General features: G+C 53.2%; 1 protein-coding gene across 9 annotated transcripts in view; it reads right to left on the bottom strand.

Moving 5' to 3' along the window:
• NFASC (neurofascin) overlaps positions 1 to 18,053 on the bottom strand; it is an 84,062-nt gene that overhangs the window by 27,104 nt on the left and 38,905 nt on the right. For 3 of the 9 annotated variants that reach the window (XM_082778642.1, XM_082778641.1, XM_082778644.1), the window contains exons 7-21: positions 17,943 to 17,993; positions 13,256 to 13,367; positions 12,448 to 12,632; positions 12,049 to 12,180; positions 11,607 to 11,750; positions 10,967 to 11,078; positions 10,702 to 10,868; positions 10,004 to 10,151; positions 9,258 to 9,382; positions 8,311 to 8,346; positions 7,439 to 7,540; positions 7,129 to 7,326; positions 6,069 to 6,139; positions 5,230 to 5,452; positions 309 to 431 (exon numbers count right to left, since the gene is read on the bottom strand). In XM_082778642.1, coding sequence (XP_082634768.1) covers positions 309 to 431; positions 5,230 to 5,452; positions 6,069 to 6,139; positions 7,129 to 7,326; positions 7,439 to 7,540; positions 8,311 to 8,346; positions 9,258 to 9,382; positions 10,004 to 10,151; positions 10,702 to 10,868; positions 10,967 to 11,078; positions 11,607 to 11,750; positions 12,049 to 12,180; positions 12,448 to 12,632; positions 13,256 to 13,367; positions 17,943 to 17,993 — 1,929 coding nt within the window. Of the gene's footprint in view, positions 1 to 308; positions 432 to 2,088; positions 2,294 to 3,479; positions 3,596 to 5,229; positions 5,453 to 6,068; positions 6,140 to 7,128; positions 7,327 to 7,438; positions 7,541 to 8,310; positions 8,347 to 9,257; positions 9,383 to 10,003; positions 10,152 to 10,701; positions 10,869 to 10,966; positions 11,079 to 11,606; positions 11,751 to 12,048; positions 12,181 to 12,447; positions 12,633 to 13,255; positions 13,368 to 17,942; positions 17,994 to 18,053 lie in introns of all 9 variants that reach the window. The other 6 variants (XM_082778645.1, XM_082778647.1, XM_082778646.1 and 3 more) reach the window with 4 other exon arrangements.

The raw sequence follows: 18,053 nt of genomic DNA, 5'->3' as shown, positions 1-18,053 counted from the left end.
CTTGGTTTGAGTGAGCACAAAACACTCGGGCGGTGCTTAAAGGGCTTTCTAAACCTGAGGCCAGACTGATTTCCCTCCACCTGTGCCTGGCTTGAGAACTGCTGAGCACCCCCAGCCCTTTGGGGCCAGCTGCAAGCTGCAGATGCCCAGCACGGCTCCAGGACCCCCTCCAACACCAGCGGTGTGGTTTGGTGATGGAAGTCTCCTTACGGAGAGCTTTCTGTGTTAGGCACGGAGGTAACTCAGCAGCAAGGAAAACACGGAATGACTTAGCTGTTATCACTAAGAAGATAAGATGTGGCACGTACAGGCTTGATATCTAAGGTTGTATCCTGTGAGGACTCCATTGGGATGCTCTGGGTGATCCCACTCCAGATTGATGCTTTCCAGGTTTGGCTGTCGGATCCTTAAATACCTGGGGGAGCTGGGCACTTGGGAGGGGGATGGGACCAGGGAGGAGAGGGAAAGAAGAAAAAAAAAACACAAGATAACATACCTTACAACAGCCTACACATCGCAGGCTGACTGATAACACCCAAGACACTCAGAAACACACGCGCCAAAGATCAGATACCCACTGAACAAGAACCTGTGCCAGGAACCATGCACCAGCCAGGGGGCTCAGCAGCGTGTGCAGGGACCCGAGCAGCTCTGCATGCACCGCGTTTACCTCCCCTCTATTTCTCTGCTGGAATGGTACAAAAACTTCTCTTACTGCAGAGCGGCTTTGTGTTAGCAATGTCTGGGGACCTGCAACAGGGATCTGGTGGATACAGTGGTCCTTACCCCGAGGAACGTCTGCTTTTATGGCTGCTTATTCAAAGCTAGTAAAGGCAGGGAAGCATTATACCTTCTGGAATTAAAGGATTCTCCTGGTTTACCCCTAATTGCAGCGTCTAGCTGGGGAAAGAACTTGGCTTACTGATCTAAGACATCAACGATTATTTTTTAATGCAAATTTCGCAGGATATCAATCCCCTAAGCATCAGTATAGAGCCAATAAAACAGCTTAGTGGTGTAGGAAAAAGAAAATCAATAGTTTACGCATGACCAGAGTATAACCTGCTGTGATTGTTCAGTGCCACCCCATGGTGCCACACGCCTCCAGCATGCAGGAAAGGAGCTAAACCAAGATGCACCCGCTCACCAAACTGCTGGGCTGGAAAAGAGTCCTTGCTTTTTAACAAGCTGAATTGTAGCTGGTCAAGGAAAGTCACCCAAAACTGGTGACAGAGCATCCAGGAAAACGTTACGGAAGAAAGAGAAAGGGCTGAGAGAGATGCTGTTCTGGTGCATCAGGAAGAGGAGGAAGAGAAAGACGACCCCGCGGTGTTTGTGTTAGGTGAGAGGATTTGCTTCCAGCCTCTCCTGTTTCCTCCTGCTGCATTTCTGTACCGTGAAGTGCCAAAAACATCTGTGCTAAAGAAAGATTCATTGGCAGGCACGGAAAGTGCAGCTCCGACAAAAAGTTATTGGCGTGTCTATAAATAGCTCCTGTGACAGCAAGAAAATTAAAATCTCAAATTCATCCTTGACACAGGCTCTTCAAACAGGAGGAGGAGGTGCTCCTGCCTTAAAAGCCCGATAGGAGCACTAGGGACGGCCTCCCAGAACAAAAGCACGGAGGTCTTGCAAAGATTTCTCCACTTTTTACCGAGCAAGAGGAACTCCTCCGCCCCCGTTTCGCAGAGCTGCGGGGACACTTGGAGGTGACGCAGCCATCCAAGGGCACAGTGCTGTGCCTCTGCAGGGCCTCTGCAAGCCCTTCTCTCATTCAGCCTGGTCCCAGGTGTGCTAAAAGTACCCGAAGTGGGGGACAATCAATGAGACGGTGCCGGGACTTGGCTCCAGGGGTAGTGGCAGAGATGTCACCTGCCCCGCGGGGACAAGGACATGGAGCAGTGCCCTGTGACAGTGCCTCTGTCCGGTTGCTGCCGTCCACCTGCAGCTCAAACCCATCCCTGGAGCCTCTCCCCAGCAGCATCACGGCTCCACACAGCTCCTGGCCGGCCCTGCGGAGCTGGGCTGAGCTTCCCGAAGCCGTCCCAGCCCCTGCACGAGGTGCCGGGAGCCCTGGCGAGGACGTACCTCCTTCTGGGGTGGGGAACTCCTTAACTTCGCTGCGAGGCCCATCTCCTCTGCCATTGGTTACAACCATCTCAAGCTTGTAGTTGCTGTAAGGAAACAGCCGGGACACTATGCCCCGGTTTCGGTCTCCAGGAAAACTCACATACTGCCGTTTTTTGGAGACCCACAGGTTCTTCAGCAAACTACTGTCTCTCCAGAAATAGGCCTTCAAGAAACATGCATGGCAAGTGAAGCTTTTCCTGTTTTAAGTTCTTTTTTCATTAACAAAGCACAGCAAAACTTTGCCTTTTCAACGAGAAGCCTTTTAGAGTGATTAAAGAAGCTCCTCGCCCCCCGGGCAGGTACCCGAGGAGGAGGCTGAGGCACAGGGGTAGGAGCTTGGAAAGGGGTGCAAGGTGAACCCAGCAGAGCTCAAATTGCCAAGAGCTGCCCCTGGCATCCAGCTCTCAGTGCTGGGCACCCAGTGCTCCCCCTTCCTGCCCGGATTAGTGGCTGTGGGTTAGGCGAGGTGCGACACGTCCGGCCACAAAGGAAAGTCTGAACTCGGAGAGCCTCCGACGCAGAGCCCCGACTGTAAATCTTATTTCATGGAGAAATAAGATTCATTCGGAAAATCAACCAGGATAACAGAGCAGAGGCAGAAAAAAATGAAAGTGGCACCCGGAGAGCTTCCTTTACGCTCTGTGAATGATTGGATTTGAAATGTTATAACAGCCTGCGGGACACACGCCTTTGGTGGAGTCATAAACCCTGCTAGAAGGGCTCAGTCCAGACTTTTGCTTGTTTCGAACAGGGTCTATCCTTTAGCTTTTACCTTCGCAGAAAATCTCAACATTAAAAGTAAAAAAACAGGATCAGTAAATCTCAACATTAGACGTAAAAAACCAGGATCCACGCTGCCTTTAGTTGCCAGTTAGTGCACAGGACTGGGTTTAGACTTTGCAAGGCTTGGCGTCTGTTAGAAGGTGATGTAGGGACTTTGGGGATGACACAAAATCCAGCCTGTTTGTACCTCTCCAAGGACGTTTCCCCCCAGAGCCAGCCAGTCTGCACTTCTGAGCAGCTGTAGGGCCAGGGAATGCCTCTCTGCACGGGCAGAGCCACCGAGGGCAGGTCCCTTGGTGCTCAAAGGCACCCCAAGGTCTTGGGGAGCCAAGGAAGATGTCCCCAGCGCACCCAGACCCTGCACAGAGCACCCCAAGGCTCTTCATCCCTGGTGCTGCCCCAGAGGGGGCTCAGCCCCTGCTCTGCACCCCAAAAAGGGTCAGGGTGGCCAGAGAGAAGTTTTCTGTCATCCCCACTGCAGACGGCTCCACCAACGGGGCCACCTGGGCCGGCGAGCAGGTTAGCTGTGTTAATAGTCCGCGCCGGAGAGACTTGCTTTTGCTCACTCTGTACTCCTTAAGCTGTCCCTGGATGGTGTCCAGGTGCACGCGGGTCCACGTCAGGGCAATGGCAGTGCTGTTTAAAACTCTTATCCTAACATCTGTAGGCGCAGCCTTGGGATCTGGGCGGTCGGGGACAAAGCAGAGCGCGGTCAGCACACGGCGCGCCCCGCTGCCAACCCGGGCGAGTGGCCGCGCACGCCGCCTCTGCCATCTGCTGGCACCCCTCATCTGCTCCGGGAGTTTCATCCCTGGGAGATGTGGCTGTTTTCTCCCTCCTTCCACTTGGTTTTGGAGGATTTCCTACAGCAGCAGGGGCAGGCCAGCTCTGGGCTGCCCTCCTTTAGGTTGAACGGCCCCATGAGCACACATGCCCGCAGCACACCACCACTCACCTCCATCCCCACACTTTTATCTGACATTAGTTTTTTTTTTTTTTCTTTTAACCTCCTTTTCAGATCACCTGCCTGCATGTAGAAATCTGCCATTACTTGTGAAGCAATTCAGACACAATAGAGCTACTTCTGCTGTTTGTTTTTTTCCTACATGTCCCACCCTTTGGGACATGGGCAGGAGCACACCTGTGACCTTCTGGGGTGGGAGACACAAGTTTGCTCTCCCTGGTTCACCTCCACATAAAGCACACAAGTACAGGCTCTTACAGGTCTTCCCCCAAACCTCAAGGCCATTGCACGAGGTTTCATCTGAAACTCCCCCAAAAACACCTTGGAAAGCACAGGGACAGCCGTGCAGTCAGGTCATGGTGGAGCTTCTCCAGCAGCGAGCTCTCAGCTGGGCACCGCTAAGTTTTGGTGCTCAGCCCCAAGCACTCAGCCCCAGGCTCCTGCCCTGTCTCCCACCTTTTCTGCCCATCCTTCCACTTGCCCTGTCTCTTCTAGGAGATGCCCAGCATGAGGATGTGCTGGGTGCTATCTCAGCACCACAAACACAGAGTTTCTTGTAAGTGCTGCACTCTTCTTGCGTCCCCTTGACTTCAAGCCTAAAGTCACAGGTGGCTTGCTGGCTTATCTGCCTTACTTCTTGGTACTCCCTGAGTCGTTTGGCCAGGTGATCCATTGATCTGTGGCACTGAGAGGAGCTCATTTATATGTCTTTAAAGATAAAGGTGTTGGCAGCAAACCACATGTTCCTGGCAGGATAAGGATCATAGGTCGGAGTGCTGGATGCTACAGGCAGAAGGTGACACCAGCAGACCAAAAAGAAAGGGAAAAAGTTAAACAAGCTGGCCACTGCTGTGCATGACCAGGTAGAGAGGTTTAAAGGAAGATGAGCTGAGCCAGTGGTGTGCTGCAAACAGGAGCCCAAGCCGTGGCTTAGCTGGGGCTGTATCAGAGGCACAAAAAGCCAGTCCGGGATGAACCAACACCGTCTCCGCCAGTGGTAGCACCTCTCATCCAAGATGGACTTGGTGCTGTGCGGATGGCAGGGGCAAGAAATTTAATGCAGGTCATTGGATGACAGCCAGAGTTGTTCTTAAGGAAATTTTACCACCTTCTAGACTGGAGGTATTATCTGTTTTTTACAGAAGGAGAGGCTGAGTGGTTTGGGTCCTGCAGGTACTTGCAGACTGCCCAGAACAGACCCAAACCTCTTTCTCCAAATGCTTGGAACTGGATTTTTGTACCAAATCAAGCAGTGCCGTGAATGTAGCTGGGGCGTGGGTGCCCACCCCTGCCCTTGGATGGGCTCCTGCCCTCAGGAAGCACTTACGGGCTGCGGCTGAGAAAATACTCACAATCTTCCCCCGAGTAGCCGATGACGGTGTCAGGCTCTGGTGCTCTGCCGAAGTCGTTCTCTGCCTGCACTTTGATCTCGTAGGGGACGTAGATGGGGGTGTTCCAGACCACGTGCCTCGGGGTCTTCACCGTCTCGTTGTACCAGCTCCCGCGCGGGTCCCTGCGCCTCCATCTCACGATGTACCTGAGGTTGGGCCCGTACGCCTGCGTTGCGTTCAGGGGCTTAATGGAGCAAAACAGAAAGAGAAAGTGAGGGGGGGGAAAGTAGCTGCATTTCTCTGCTATGGGGCTCCAAGAGGTTCTGCTCAGCAGCTGGTTCTTGGTTCTTGCTCCAGCAGCAAGCCTCAAGGAGGGTCTGTACTTCTGCTCCCAAAAGAGTTGTACCTACTCCCTGCCCTGCGGACCCTAGGCAGAACCCCAAACCATACCCCCACGCCTTATTTCCCAGCCCATGCTCCCCCGGCAATTCCTAGCCTCCCTGCACACTTTGGCTTGTTCCTGGATGACACCTGCTGGTCGATGGAGAACAGCAGGAGCTGCTCTGTAAGCCCGGTGTGTATCAGGCTCCTGAGCATCCTCCCCAGCCTCTATCTGTGGTCCCACATCTTTCCTTTGTCTTCCATTGTTGCAAATTATTTTTTCATCACAAGTCTTCTCGCAGGCACTAGCAGTAGCCTCTCTCATAGGTGTATCTTCTGCTTTTTATTTCCTTTATGATCATCGGGGTTAGGGGATTCTGTGCGGTACATCGCACGTGCTAGAAACCCTGAGTCCCCTGCATTTGAGGATTCAAATCCTGAGTCCCCTACCTCTGGATTGCTGTCAAAGGCAAACTCACCGTCCAGGTTATCTCCATGTTGTTTTTTTGGGTCCCTGCTCCTTGAACTCCTGTTGGGTTAATTTCAGGTCCTGATATTCACAATAGGGAGAAAAAAAAAAAAAAAAAAAAAAGCAGTTTATAATGCTGAAAAATGACCATTTGTGTGGTTAAAACGCCGTTGCTGCTCAAGCCCAAACCGCTTCTGGACCAGCAGCTAATGGCCTGCTTTTTCGAGAAGTTTTAACTTCCCATTCAGGTTAATGGAACATGAGATTCTCCGCACTCCTGAAAACCAGGCCATTTATTTAGGAGCCTTTTTTTTTTCCCAAAAAAATGTTGTCCTAAATCTTTAAAAGATACCCATTGTGAAGCATCCCCGGGAGCCGAGCCTGACACTTTTGAAATCAGAAGCAAGCAGAGCGATGTCACAGCCCAACACTAGGTGCCAGTAGATGTTGCAGAAGCATTTCTGCAATGGCCAAGAAATGCAGCAAAACTCCTGAGCTTCCCCTCAATTCCTCCCCTGACTTCTCCCAAGTTTTCTACAGCGCACAGGGCACTGGGCACACACTGCAGAGCCAAGTCTCGTTGTGGACTGGAGGACACTTTACTCCAGCATCGATCTGGGCCCCTGCTCAGCTCTAGCAGTGGACAGTGAATTAGCAGTTTTGGAACAAAATCTCTTCTGCTTGGGGCCACTTTACACTTGGAAGTCTAATTTTCCAAGAGACTTCTGAGCTTCCTGTGGCCAGAAAGGATGAAAGATTTTCTTTAGAAAGCTTTCTTGACAAATGGCCTGCCTTCAACAGCTTCTCCCAGAACAACCACTGCAGGAATTTTTCCGTTCAGGCTCTGCTGCTCTGCACAGCACCGCTCAGAGCCTTGGGGATGCAGTTTAAAAAAAATCACAGCCCGGCACATGACTGCATGGCGCAGCTCATTCCCTCTGTGAGCCCTTCGTGTTCAAGGAGCTGGGTTCCCACCCCACGAGGGACAAGTCTGGCGTTGCCCAAATCACTATAAACCATCTCCAGCACACCGGGGATGCTGGTGGCCAGCTGCTGGGAACAGTACTCACGCGCCCCGTTGGTCTGGTATCGCTCGGAGGGCACACTGGGCAGGCTGCTGCCCACGTCGTTCACGGCAATCACCCGAAACTGGTAGTTGACGTACGGGGAGAGGCTCAGGACGGCCGAGTTGACGCTGCCGGGGTACCTGGAGTGGTTGTGCCAGGTGCCAGGCTGGAAGCGATCCTCCTCGAACTGCACGATGTAGTCTGGGGGGAGGACGGAGGGCTCAGCCCGGTGGCGAGGCACCCCGGGCAGCTTGTGAGGACACCTCCCTCCGTCCACCCCTCTCCTAAGAGACAGGAGAGCCCGGCCGCTGACCTGTGATGGGGCTGTTGTTGTCATCGCCAGGAATCCAGGTCAGCCTCACGCTCCTCTCGGCCAGGTCCGTCAGCTCCAGGTCCCGCGGCCGGTCGGGGCGCTCTGCGGGCCCAGCAAGGAGATGGGTGAGGCTGGGTGGTCCCGGGAGCCCCCGGTCCTATTCCTCCTTTGGGGCAGGGAAGCCCTGGCTGTGCCAGCCCAGACCCGCAGGAGGACACGCTTCATGTCCTTCTGCTTTTATTAGGCCAGTGCATTTTTATTTATTTATTTATTTTTAATACAAACGTGCTCACGTCCTAATTGCGCCTCGCCTTGAAACCCAACCCACATGCACTGACATCGTCTGGTGCTGCAAGCACAAAGGTGGCTTAGCAAGGGGATAGATGATCTTACAACAAGCTACATGCCACCATTCTGAAAATAATCGCAAACAGAGTGGAAAGGACACCAAACCTAACCGAAAATACACACTTGGTTAGAAAACACCCTGGGCACAATCGTGGTGTCTTTATCCTATCACAAATCACATACTCCTACGGATCCAGCTCATGCAATAATAACAACACCTTTTCCAGGTAAAAGTCAGGGAATTCAATGTGATTTCTTTTCTCTACCCTCAGGGCTCACCATTTCCAGCTAGGGGTAAGGTGATTCGTGCACTCAAGAATCGGCACTGGGGGACACGAAGGGATGCGTCCTTCCTACCCGTGCCCATCTGGATGGGACTTCAAGGACAACTTGGGCAGGACTTGGAAGCATCAGCTCCCAGCTTGGTCAACCGCTACGCCTAGATTTCTGCTGGAGTTATTGACAAGGCAAAACAAAAATCAGCTTACAAAATGAAATAAACCAAATGAATTAGTGATGATTACCTTTAGGTAAGTCTCTCAAGCGGTTAGCAGGGACTGCTGCAAGGTAAGACATTGGTTGTTAACGGGGTTAGTTTAGTCATTAAGCCTGGGTGGTGAAAGGAGCACCTGGTAAATATAAAGTCACACACACGGTCAGATTTCAGCAGGATCCAAACCTCCCTGGGGACCAGAGGAAGCAAGTCCTGCCCGAGAGACCCCCAGCACTCTGCACGCCTTTCTTCCTATTTCTAATACACTGCGAAGGGGAAACATCAGCCTGGTACAGAGTTAATTAGCTATTAGGGGATGAGGAAGGGAAATAAGCCCAGTCAAATTATTAGGGATATGGGATTTATATCACACTCCTGCCTTTGTAGGGCACGGTGGGTCTATGCCAGTAGTGATGGTGGGGTGGGGCACTGAGATGAATGGGGACCCTGCACAAGAGTGGAGGGGGCCGAGAGCAGGAGCTGGTAAATCTGGGTGGTTTTTGGAAAAGATCTGTCATAAATGAGTATGGAATGGGTTTCAGTTTGTTGCTCCTTATGCTGCTTCACTCACCCGCTGGGTGTCACACGGTTCTCAGCACCCTCAGACTCGGTTACGTTCGCTCCCAAATGTAGGGCTGCTCTCTCAGAGCTTCCACTACCACCTGGATATTTTTAGCTGCACATAATAAGTACTTTTTTTTTTTTTTTTTTTTTTTTTTCCCTCTCTCAAATGCAAGTTCCCTTCTGCTCAAATCCGGTGGCATTGTCTGAGTGAGTCTGAGGTCAGGTTGTGTGTCCTTGCTGAGTCCTGCAGCAACGGAACAACTGCTCTGCCAGCAGCTCCCTGAGCACCACCCCTGCGATAGAGGCGAGCTCTGCGCCCACTGATCCCCCTTTCAGCCCGACCTTGAAGTCAATCTATTGCAGGGCAAGCACAGCACCTAGCTGCGTGTCAGCACACTGCCACAACGGCTTTACCTAGGACAGTGAGGTAGGCTTTAGCTGAATCCTTGTCCAGCTCCGTGCTGGCTACGCAGGTGTAATCGCCTTGGTCCTTTTCCGCCACGCCATATATTGTCAGACCGTCGTCTTCTTTCTTCATCCTTAAAGGGTTGAAAGCAATAATACAACGGTTCCTAAGAGCTTTAGGCAGCAGGATTGAAGCCTAACTGTTCTCTGATAAACCACCCAAAACAGCCCAAAGAGAACGGGAGCACTTCGCCAATCTCAAGATTTTATCAGCTAAGGACGCATTGAGTTATTCTTGGAAACCTCATTTCCGAAGGAATCAGTGAATCTGCTCTGGGTAATCATCTGGGAGAATCACACCCTTAGGAAGCCTGTGTCCTGGGATCAGATCTCATTCCATGAGAAACAGATCAGGCTATGGAAAGGAAATTACAACCGTACCTCTCACAGCTGATAAACATTCATTTTGGAGTAGCTCGTTATTAACCCATGAATTTTATCAAGGTGTCCTAAAATATCTGTAAATAAAACCTCAGCTCAATGCCTTGTTTTACTGGCAAGTCAATTTTAACTGCTAGGCAGCCTCTGTTGGAAGGAGCTAAGAACATTGAAAGCACCAAGAGCAGCAGATGTTGCCTAGGTGGGAACTCAACATTTCTCCTTATTATCCCCAGTGACTTCTGAAGCAGTTTGCAGCGGGGGAGTAAAAATCCCAGCGATTTTGGAGAGACAACACAGGAATGGTAAACACGAACCTGTTTCCAATGTAGAGGGGCGCATCGTCTTTCAGCCAGGTGACCGTGAGCTTCAGCGTGGGGTCGTGCTTGACGCGGCAGTGGAGGCGAGGCATGGAGCCCCTCTTCACCACCTGGTCCTCGGGGCCTCGCACAATCCTGGTGGGGTCTGCAAAAAGTCACAGAGGGGCTGTCAGGGGCTGAGCTGCGGGGTCTCAGCTCAGGAGCTCGGTCAAAGCTTAACTGTGGTGTCTCCTGGAAAGGACAAGCGTGCACGTCAGCTTCCTAAACCATCTCTGCTACAAATGCTTGGAAATAAACTCATTTAACAAACCATTAATTCATGCCGACCCTTTAACAAATACCCACTTTTCTGACTCAGCAAACAGCTTTGCTGAACAGGGAAAACCCAATCCAAACCTGATTCTGAAAACGTTGTATTGCCAGCGGTTATTCTTGATGCGCTCTTGGTGTTTCTTTTTGCAATGCTCATGGCATCCTGCAGCTTGATATCCACACCAAACCCTTCTACAGCTTCAGTGTACCCATAGCCTTGTTTTCCCCATAAAGAAGGGATCTCTGCCCATTTCTGAATCCCAGCTCCAAATGTCATAGTGCAGACTGCCGGAGCAGACCATCAACCCTCCCTTTACATAAACATTCAATTCTGCTGCGAGTTTCGGAGGATCCAAGAGCACATTTTGCTCCTGAGCTCCCACCTTTGACTTCCAGGCGAACCTGGGCCTCCGCTTTGCCCAGGATGTTGGTGGCGACGCAGGTGTAGATGCCCTGGTCCTCCTTCCGAGCCATGTTCATCTCCAGGCTCCCGTTCTCGTGCGCCTTGTAGTTCCCTCCGTCCAGCGTGTTCCCCTGGCCGTTCTTAAACCTCACAGCCGTACAAAGAACTCATGTAAGGGAAGAAAGAGCAGGACACCGCCCCGTGCCAGCCCTCCCCGCTGGCAGGGGAAGCGCCGCCGTGCTTACCAGCGCAGGGTGGGGATGGGGGAGCCGAAGAAGGGGCAGTCCAGCCGGGTCCTGTTGTACTGGATGACTTTGATCAGCTGGTTGCGAGGGGCCAGGATCCGTGGTGGCACATCTGCAAGCACCAGAGACCCAGCTACCGAACGAGAGCTCAAACCAGCCCCTGCGCTTCCCAGTCCTGCCACCCATCTCCTTTTTTTGTTCACTGCTCCTTATTGAGGCTTTCAAGACTCAACAGAGCTGCTCCATTCGCTCCTGTTTCTCTTTCCCTTTCCAGCTTCACCCACACAACAGCTCATATCTCAGCTCCAGCAGCACTTGGCTCACCCTTTGCCTGGCTTTGCTGGTATATGGCAATGGACTTTCAATCCCAAACCCAGCTGCAGAGGTCGTGTATACGCGTACATTAATCTCAGAGCAGCTAACAAAAGAAAGAGGAAAGCAAACAGGGAAAACCTGCAGGGTAAACTTGTGCGTGGGGTGTTCGCCTTCCTTATTTACAGAAGCAGGAGGCACCGTTCTGCAGGGGACACTTCCATGCCCTGGCACCCTGCGGGGTCCTGACGGCCACTTCTGGGGTTTTCCTTCCCCAGTCAGGTGTGGAGCAGCTGCATGGGGCTGCCCTGTCCCCATGAGCACCTACCCAGGACGCTGACGAAGGCGTTGGCCAGGAGGTAGCCGTGCTCGTTGGAAGCGTTGCACTGGTACACGGCGCTGCTGCCGATCTGGGTGTCTCGAAACACGATGGTGTCTCCAGCCACCTCGCGGCTCGGGTTGGGCGGAGAGGCTTCAAAGAGGACAGGCAGAGAGGGCGTGTTAAATTCAATCTCAAATTAGAATTCACACGACCCTGTGTTTTATCATGCTTCTTTCCTTCTCAGCCCAGATTAAAGGAGATGGTGGCACATGGTGTTCCCAGCCTCCAGACGGGGTTCAGCTGGCCCTGCCCCAGCCGAGCAGGTGGTTTGTGTGCTGCAATGCCTGCACCCTGCGCAGCGCCCGGCGGGTGCCTGGCACCCTGACGGCAGCTCTGGCTCGTGCTGGGCTCTGTTTCTGCAGAGGAGGTGCAGACCCCCCCAACTCACCTTCTATGGGCTCCCCGTTCACCAGCCACTGTATCGCGGGCTTGGGGTTCCCGTTGGCTCGGCAAACCAGCCTGCCGTCCTCACCAGGGGCCAAAATGAGGTTCTGGGGCTCGTCCAGCCAGTACGGAGCAGCTTTAAAACACACAAACGTACCGGTTACACACGTAGCAAACCGGACCAGATGGTCCCCAGAGGTTCCAACCCAAACCATTTTGTCTGCTGCGAACAAATGCAACCGGAGAGCGGAGCCCACGGCTCCCACTGCCCGTAGGGTGGGTTGGAGGAGATGCTGGTGGGGCTGGATGCAGCACAGCCCACGTGGGAAGCCCCCAGACCACGCTTGCCCCCCTCATTTCTGGCTGTGAGAGTGAAGAAGATGGCAAGGTAAAGGCGACGTACCCTTCACTCTCACCGAGATCGTGTGGCGGATGCTGCCCATCTTGTTGGAGGCCAAGCAGAAATACTCCCCGGAGTCTTCCTCCGAGACGTTGGAGATCCGAAGAGCCTTGTTGAAGTTCTCCAGCTTGGTCTTGCCTGCGGGGAGCTCACCTCCTTTCTTGTACCACATGATGTCTGGTGCTGGTCTAAGGAGAGGGAAGGAGATAAACGCACTTGCAAGACGAGAAAAACCTTCCTAAGAAAGCAGGAGGTGATCCTGCACGTGGAACCTCTCGAGCCCAGGGAGGAGGACTGCTGAGCCACCCCCCTTCCTACCACAGCCCCTAAAACTGGACCTGAGCTGGTGAGGAGTGGGGTTCGTGTCCCCCCGTTGTGCCTGGGGATGCTGGAAGGTGTGCAGCATGGTGCAGCACACCACGGGAGGGCTGCCAAAGTCCCACCCTGTGCCCAGGACACTCCTGCAGGCCCATGGACACCCAGCATCCTCACCTGCAGTTATACAGCGTGGTAAGGAGCACCTAAGAGACCTGCAAATAGCTGCAAGGACAAATCAGTGGGAAACTATCCTTGCTCAGCAAGTACCCAGAGATGCTTCCTTTTCCGAACAGTGCTGCAAAACTCAGCTCTGTCCCCTTGCATGCTCTTATTTATCCCTCCTGTATGTTACGGGAGCACTGTCAACAGCAGTTAATAGAAAAGGGAATGCTCCCTTCTCGTAGCCAAAGGCGTTTCCAGTGGCGATTCAGCATTTGAGCTGTAAGAGCACTGGGGCTGCTGGTGCCCACCCACTCCCATGCCCGGTACGTACACTCCTGAAGCGATGCACTCCAGCAGCAGGTCCACCCCCCTCAGCACCATCTGGCTGCTCGAGGTCCCATACGGGTACATGAAGCTGGGCGTCGTTTCCGTAACCCCTCGGGCTGAAATCAGCAGGAAAGAAAAACAAAAAAAACAAAACCAGGGTGCTTTTAAATTCTCCTTCTCTTGCAGCAATAAGGAGGGCTCAGACAGGGCCAGCAACGCATGGTGCTTTTTTGGGGAAGCTGGCAAGTTCCTGGCCAAGCCTGGCACACAGACCTCACCCCAAAACATACCTGGAAACTAGAGAAGAGCTTAAAGTCATTTCTAAAGGAAAAAGACTGGGTGTAGAGAGGATGCTGGGCAGACAGAGGTGAAAGAAGGAAGAGAGGATGGGCAGGGGGAGCGGGGATGGTGCACCAGGAGAGCCTGGTCCCCGTGGGGCAGCACCCATCCTGCCCGCCCCTGCCTCCAGCACAGAGACGTGGGCTGGAGTCGGATGAGAGGTGGAAATGCCGATGGACAGAGCACTCAGTGGAGGACAGCCATGAGAAACGGGCACGAGAAGGGTGTATCGGGCAGCTGAGCCGCTTTGCCGCGGAGATGTCCCCGCCACGGCGGATCCCAGCAGTGCTGGGGGCTCTGGCAGCACCCCCAGTTTCCCACTGGTACTGGGAGCTGCTGGGTGGAAGGACCAAACCGTCTGGAAATGGAGCTGGGAGATGGCAGAAGACCAGAAGGACAAATTTGAGGACTGGACAGGAAAGTTTAACAGGAGACAACCGGGGGAAGAGACAAGACAACACCCTACAGACACACACAGTGGGGGTCTCTTTGTGAGAGAGAGAAAAATATATCAACGGAATAAATTCCATTAATAACTGGAATTATTAAACTTGGTCAGTGAGGGCAACACAGGATGAGATGGGTTTGAAAGCAGCAGTAGCAGAGACAGAAGTTATGAGATTAGGAAATGGGGCAGGAATGGCAGGTTTGGCACGGGACCACTGCAGATAGGGGGGGAAAGCCCACCCTGAGGTAGGGGCAGGCTCTTGGGGAGCAGACCTAGCCCTTTTCTGCTGGCCCCGAAAGCTTCGTTAGCCAAATGAGCCGGTGGCAGCCTGGCTGTTCCCTCACCCACACCGGGAAGCCCCCAGCTATTTGGGAAGTCTCTGCTTGGGCTCTGGCACAGGGAAAGGGCTGGGAAGGAAAAGGGGACAGAGGGCAGAGATGATTTATGGAGTTCAATCGGGAAAAGCTTGTGGCCAGACCCCTCAAAGGAAATGAAACAAACCAAGCAGGAATCAAACCATGCCTTTGAAATGGCTCCGCACCCCCCGGGGCACGGCCACACTCACGCATCACGTCGCTCCCACGCAACAACAGTTAGTGGCCAAGATGGGCTCGTCAGAGGGTTAATTAATTATTTGGTTACTGGATTACCAGGACAGACACATCTCGAAGGGACAGGGCGCCGGGCAGGCATGCTGCTCTGTGCTCGCCTGCTTCTGGAGGTGCTCGCTGCCCGGGTAAGAGCCGCTCGCCCCCGCCAGAGCCCTGTGGATCGGTGGCAGAGGCAGGGGCAGGATTTCTAATCAGCATTTATCAACAGCTCTGACCGGACCCGCGAACTTCTCTTCTATGTGATCAGGAGAGGGGATGTACCATTTTATAAGTCAATATTGGCTTTTATTTGCCAGCAATCTGCAGCCTGTTTGGACAGGCTGGGTGCCTCACTGCGATGAACCCGTTTGCTCGGGAGCCCAGGGCGTAACTGGAAGAGAGAAGCAGCAGTGCAAGCCAAATTTTACGAGCCGTATATTAATGATGAACATTAAAAATAAGGGAGATAAATTAGTATGCTATCCACTTGTTTAATAAACCTAACAACGACACTGCGTAGCCAAGAAGCTTTTGCCTTAGCACAGGACTACAGAAAAAGGTTTTGCTGTTTCTAATAGGGCACGGCCAGAAATGATCTCGGGCAGAGGTACCAGCTCTGAGCTCCCGGCAGCTACAGCTGGGAGCTGTCAGACAAATAGCAGCGTCTCACTCCTCTGCTTGGATGGAACAGAAGAATAAATCCCACGGCTGTTTATTTGTGCTCAAAAATAGGCTCTGCTTCCGATAGATTGCTGCTGTTGCCCCCACTTCTATGAAATTGGCCCCGTTCAGCTGCAAATAAAACATCTCAAAACCAGCCACTTCTCGCCGCGGAGGAGCCAAGTGCCCCCTCCCCAAAGTCCCGACCTGACAGCACTTAAAAACTGCACATCAGCTCGCAGATCGTTCCCACTTAGAGGCGATAACAGGAACGTGCACACCCGGACACATCCCATCTGCTCGCCTCCCGCACAGCCAGCCAGCTTGCAAACATCCCCCAGGTTTGCCAAAAAGAAGAACAAAAGGCTTTCGCTTCCATTATTTAAAAAGGTGATGAACTCCTGCTAATAAAATTCTCAATTAATCCTTGGAGATCCCTTTTTTTTTTTTTTTCTTTCAGAGCTGCAGACGGTTTGCCAGGGTAATTCCTCTTTGCAGGGGGGAATCGACTGCTCCCAGTCTGAGCTGTGGGGTGAGGGGGCTCAGCCACATCCCCACCATCAGCCTGGTCCCATGGGTGCTGTCCTGGACATCACCCACCCCTCTCCCCAAGGGGTATGACAGCTCCGGGGCAGGCTGCAGGGGAGGGGACGGTGCCTCCCAGCTTGCCTGCATCCTGCTCTGCAAAGCCTTCAGCTACCCCAAAACCTCCCAAATTCCTAAATAACAGGGGGACAGAGGTTTCTGTCCCATACTGCCCTTCCCCCTAAGGCTCTTTGCCACGCTGCGGTGGGTTTTAGCAGCCCAAGAGATCGTTGTGGACATGAAACATGGGGTTATCAACAAGAAAAAGGGCCAAGGATCACAATTTTTCCACCGGTTCATGAATTATTAAGACGTTTCTGGTTTGCAGCCCATTTTTACACAGGTCGTTGAGAGGGCTTGGGTTGGGGATTTGAATCCACCAGCCCCATAAAATGTTCCAGGGGATGTTAAGTGCCAACAACCCATCCAGCGCCAGGAGCAGCTACAAAGAGACATCAGTAGAAATCTATCAGCCAGTGCAGATAGGGTCTCTATTTCCTACCTGACTGCTACCTTCCCTTTTCCCTGAGCACACACGTGCAGCGGGAGGTTGAGGGACCCCGGCCAGCACAGGACTCTCCCCCAAGCCCACGGGGGCTGCAGACACGGAGCCGTGCGTTCCCATCGAAGCGCAAACACCGCCCGCGCTGCTCCCATCGCTCGGGGAGGCACAAGCTGGATTTACGGCTCTCGCCACCGTGCGCCTCCCAGGGAGACGTCTCCTCCCACGGGCCTCTATTAAACGTGATTCAATTTGTGCTCTTCCCATTGAAGCTGGTTTTGCCTGCAAGCCCCTTTCGCAGACGTTTCTGCAAACGCTTTCAGACCGTGCCCAGCCCGTTCGCTGCCCCCACCTCGTCCAGGTCCTCAAGTCCTCAGCACACTCAGACCCCTCAAATAAGCCTCCCACTCAGACCCAAGCCCCATCTCCAGCCAGAAATGTTTTCCTTTTGCTGCCTATCAGCCATCTCTGCCTCTCAGAGGAGTATTTGCAGGGGGAGAGAAATCCCCCGTGGCTGCGTCACTTGGCAACACGCGCAGGAGAACCTCGGATCTGGCTCAGAGTCAGATCCCCCTCGCCCCAACCTTTGGTAGGCAGCAAGATCCCAGTCCCTGTTCCCAAACCGAGCATGTGCTTCTAGCAAAGACAAAAGCCAGGAGGCAAATTGCTGCTCAGCACCATTTGAACTCGTATTTACGCTCCCATGGCACTGAAGCACCCCTGGCCTGTCTCTCCTGCCTGGCACAGAGCAGGAGCACAAAAAAAAAAAAAAAAAAAGAGGCTCTGGGGGGGAAAACAGAGGGAAGGGGACGAGATGTGGGCATAGCGGGATCCCCAGCAGTCCCTGGTGATGGCTGCGCTCCCAGCATCGTGCTCAGCCCCATCTCCCCATTCTGCTTCCCAAAGCCCCAGCCCGGGCTGCTTGCCCACCTCACCTGGGTTGTCCCATCACTTCCCATCTATTTTTGGGGACAGGATCGTGCCCCAGGGAGCCGCACAAAAGCAGTCTCCAAAGAGAACTTCCCTGCTCAACACCTGTAACCACACCGCAAAGACACAACGCGCTGAGAACACCAAGCACTGCTTTTTAAACTCCCAGCCAGTGCCCGTGTTTGGCTGCCAGTGCAATAGATGCTCGTTCTGAGCACAGCGAAAAGAGGGATCGTGGGTCTTATCTTTAATTCAGGAGCCTTTTCGAAGAACAAGGCGCTGGACTCGCTCACCCCCTGACATTTCCACTTGTGCCAGATCCTATTAACCCAAATACCTCCCAAGCTGAGCTCTGCGTATCCAGTTAATTAGCTTAAACCTCGATCATTTCAAGATATCAAAACTTGGAGGGGATTTGGTCACCGCTGGGTTGCTCGGCTCCCTTCCTCGCGTTGGTTTTTGCAAAGTTTGGGTGACAGACGACAGAAGGGACCACACGCATCCAGCGGGGGCGCGCACACGGGAGGCACGGGGATGCTGCTCGCAGCCAGCCCAGCGCTCGGTTAGCACGGGGTGAGTCGGGTTAGGCACAGGGGGGTTAACACATGAGGGGCTCCAGAAGCCAGTGTAGACTCACCACTGTACATGTCAGTGTGATTTCGTAAGGACGTTTCGTTATGGGGTTTCTCTGCAATAAACAAAAGAGCGTGAGCATACCGAGTGGCACGGAGCGTGCGGCGGTGTGCGG

Source organism: Aythya marila (genome assembly GCF_965140915.1).
Source record: "Aythya marila genome assembly, chromosome: 24".
In the NCBI taxonomy this organism is placed as follows: domain Eukaryota; kingdom Metazoa; phylum Chordata; class Aves; order Anseriformes; family Anatidae; genus Aythya; species Aythya marila.
Note: the sequence above shows the minus strand (reverse complement) of the source record. Positions and strands in the feature narration are given on the sequence as shown.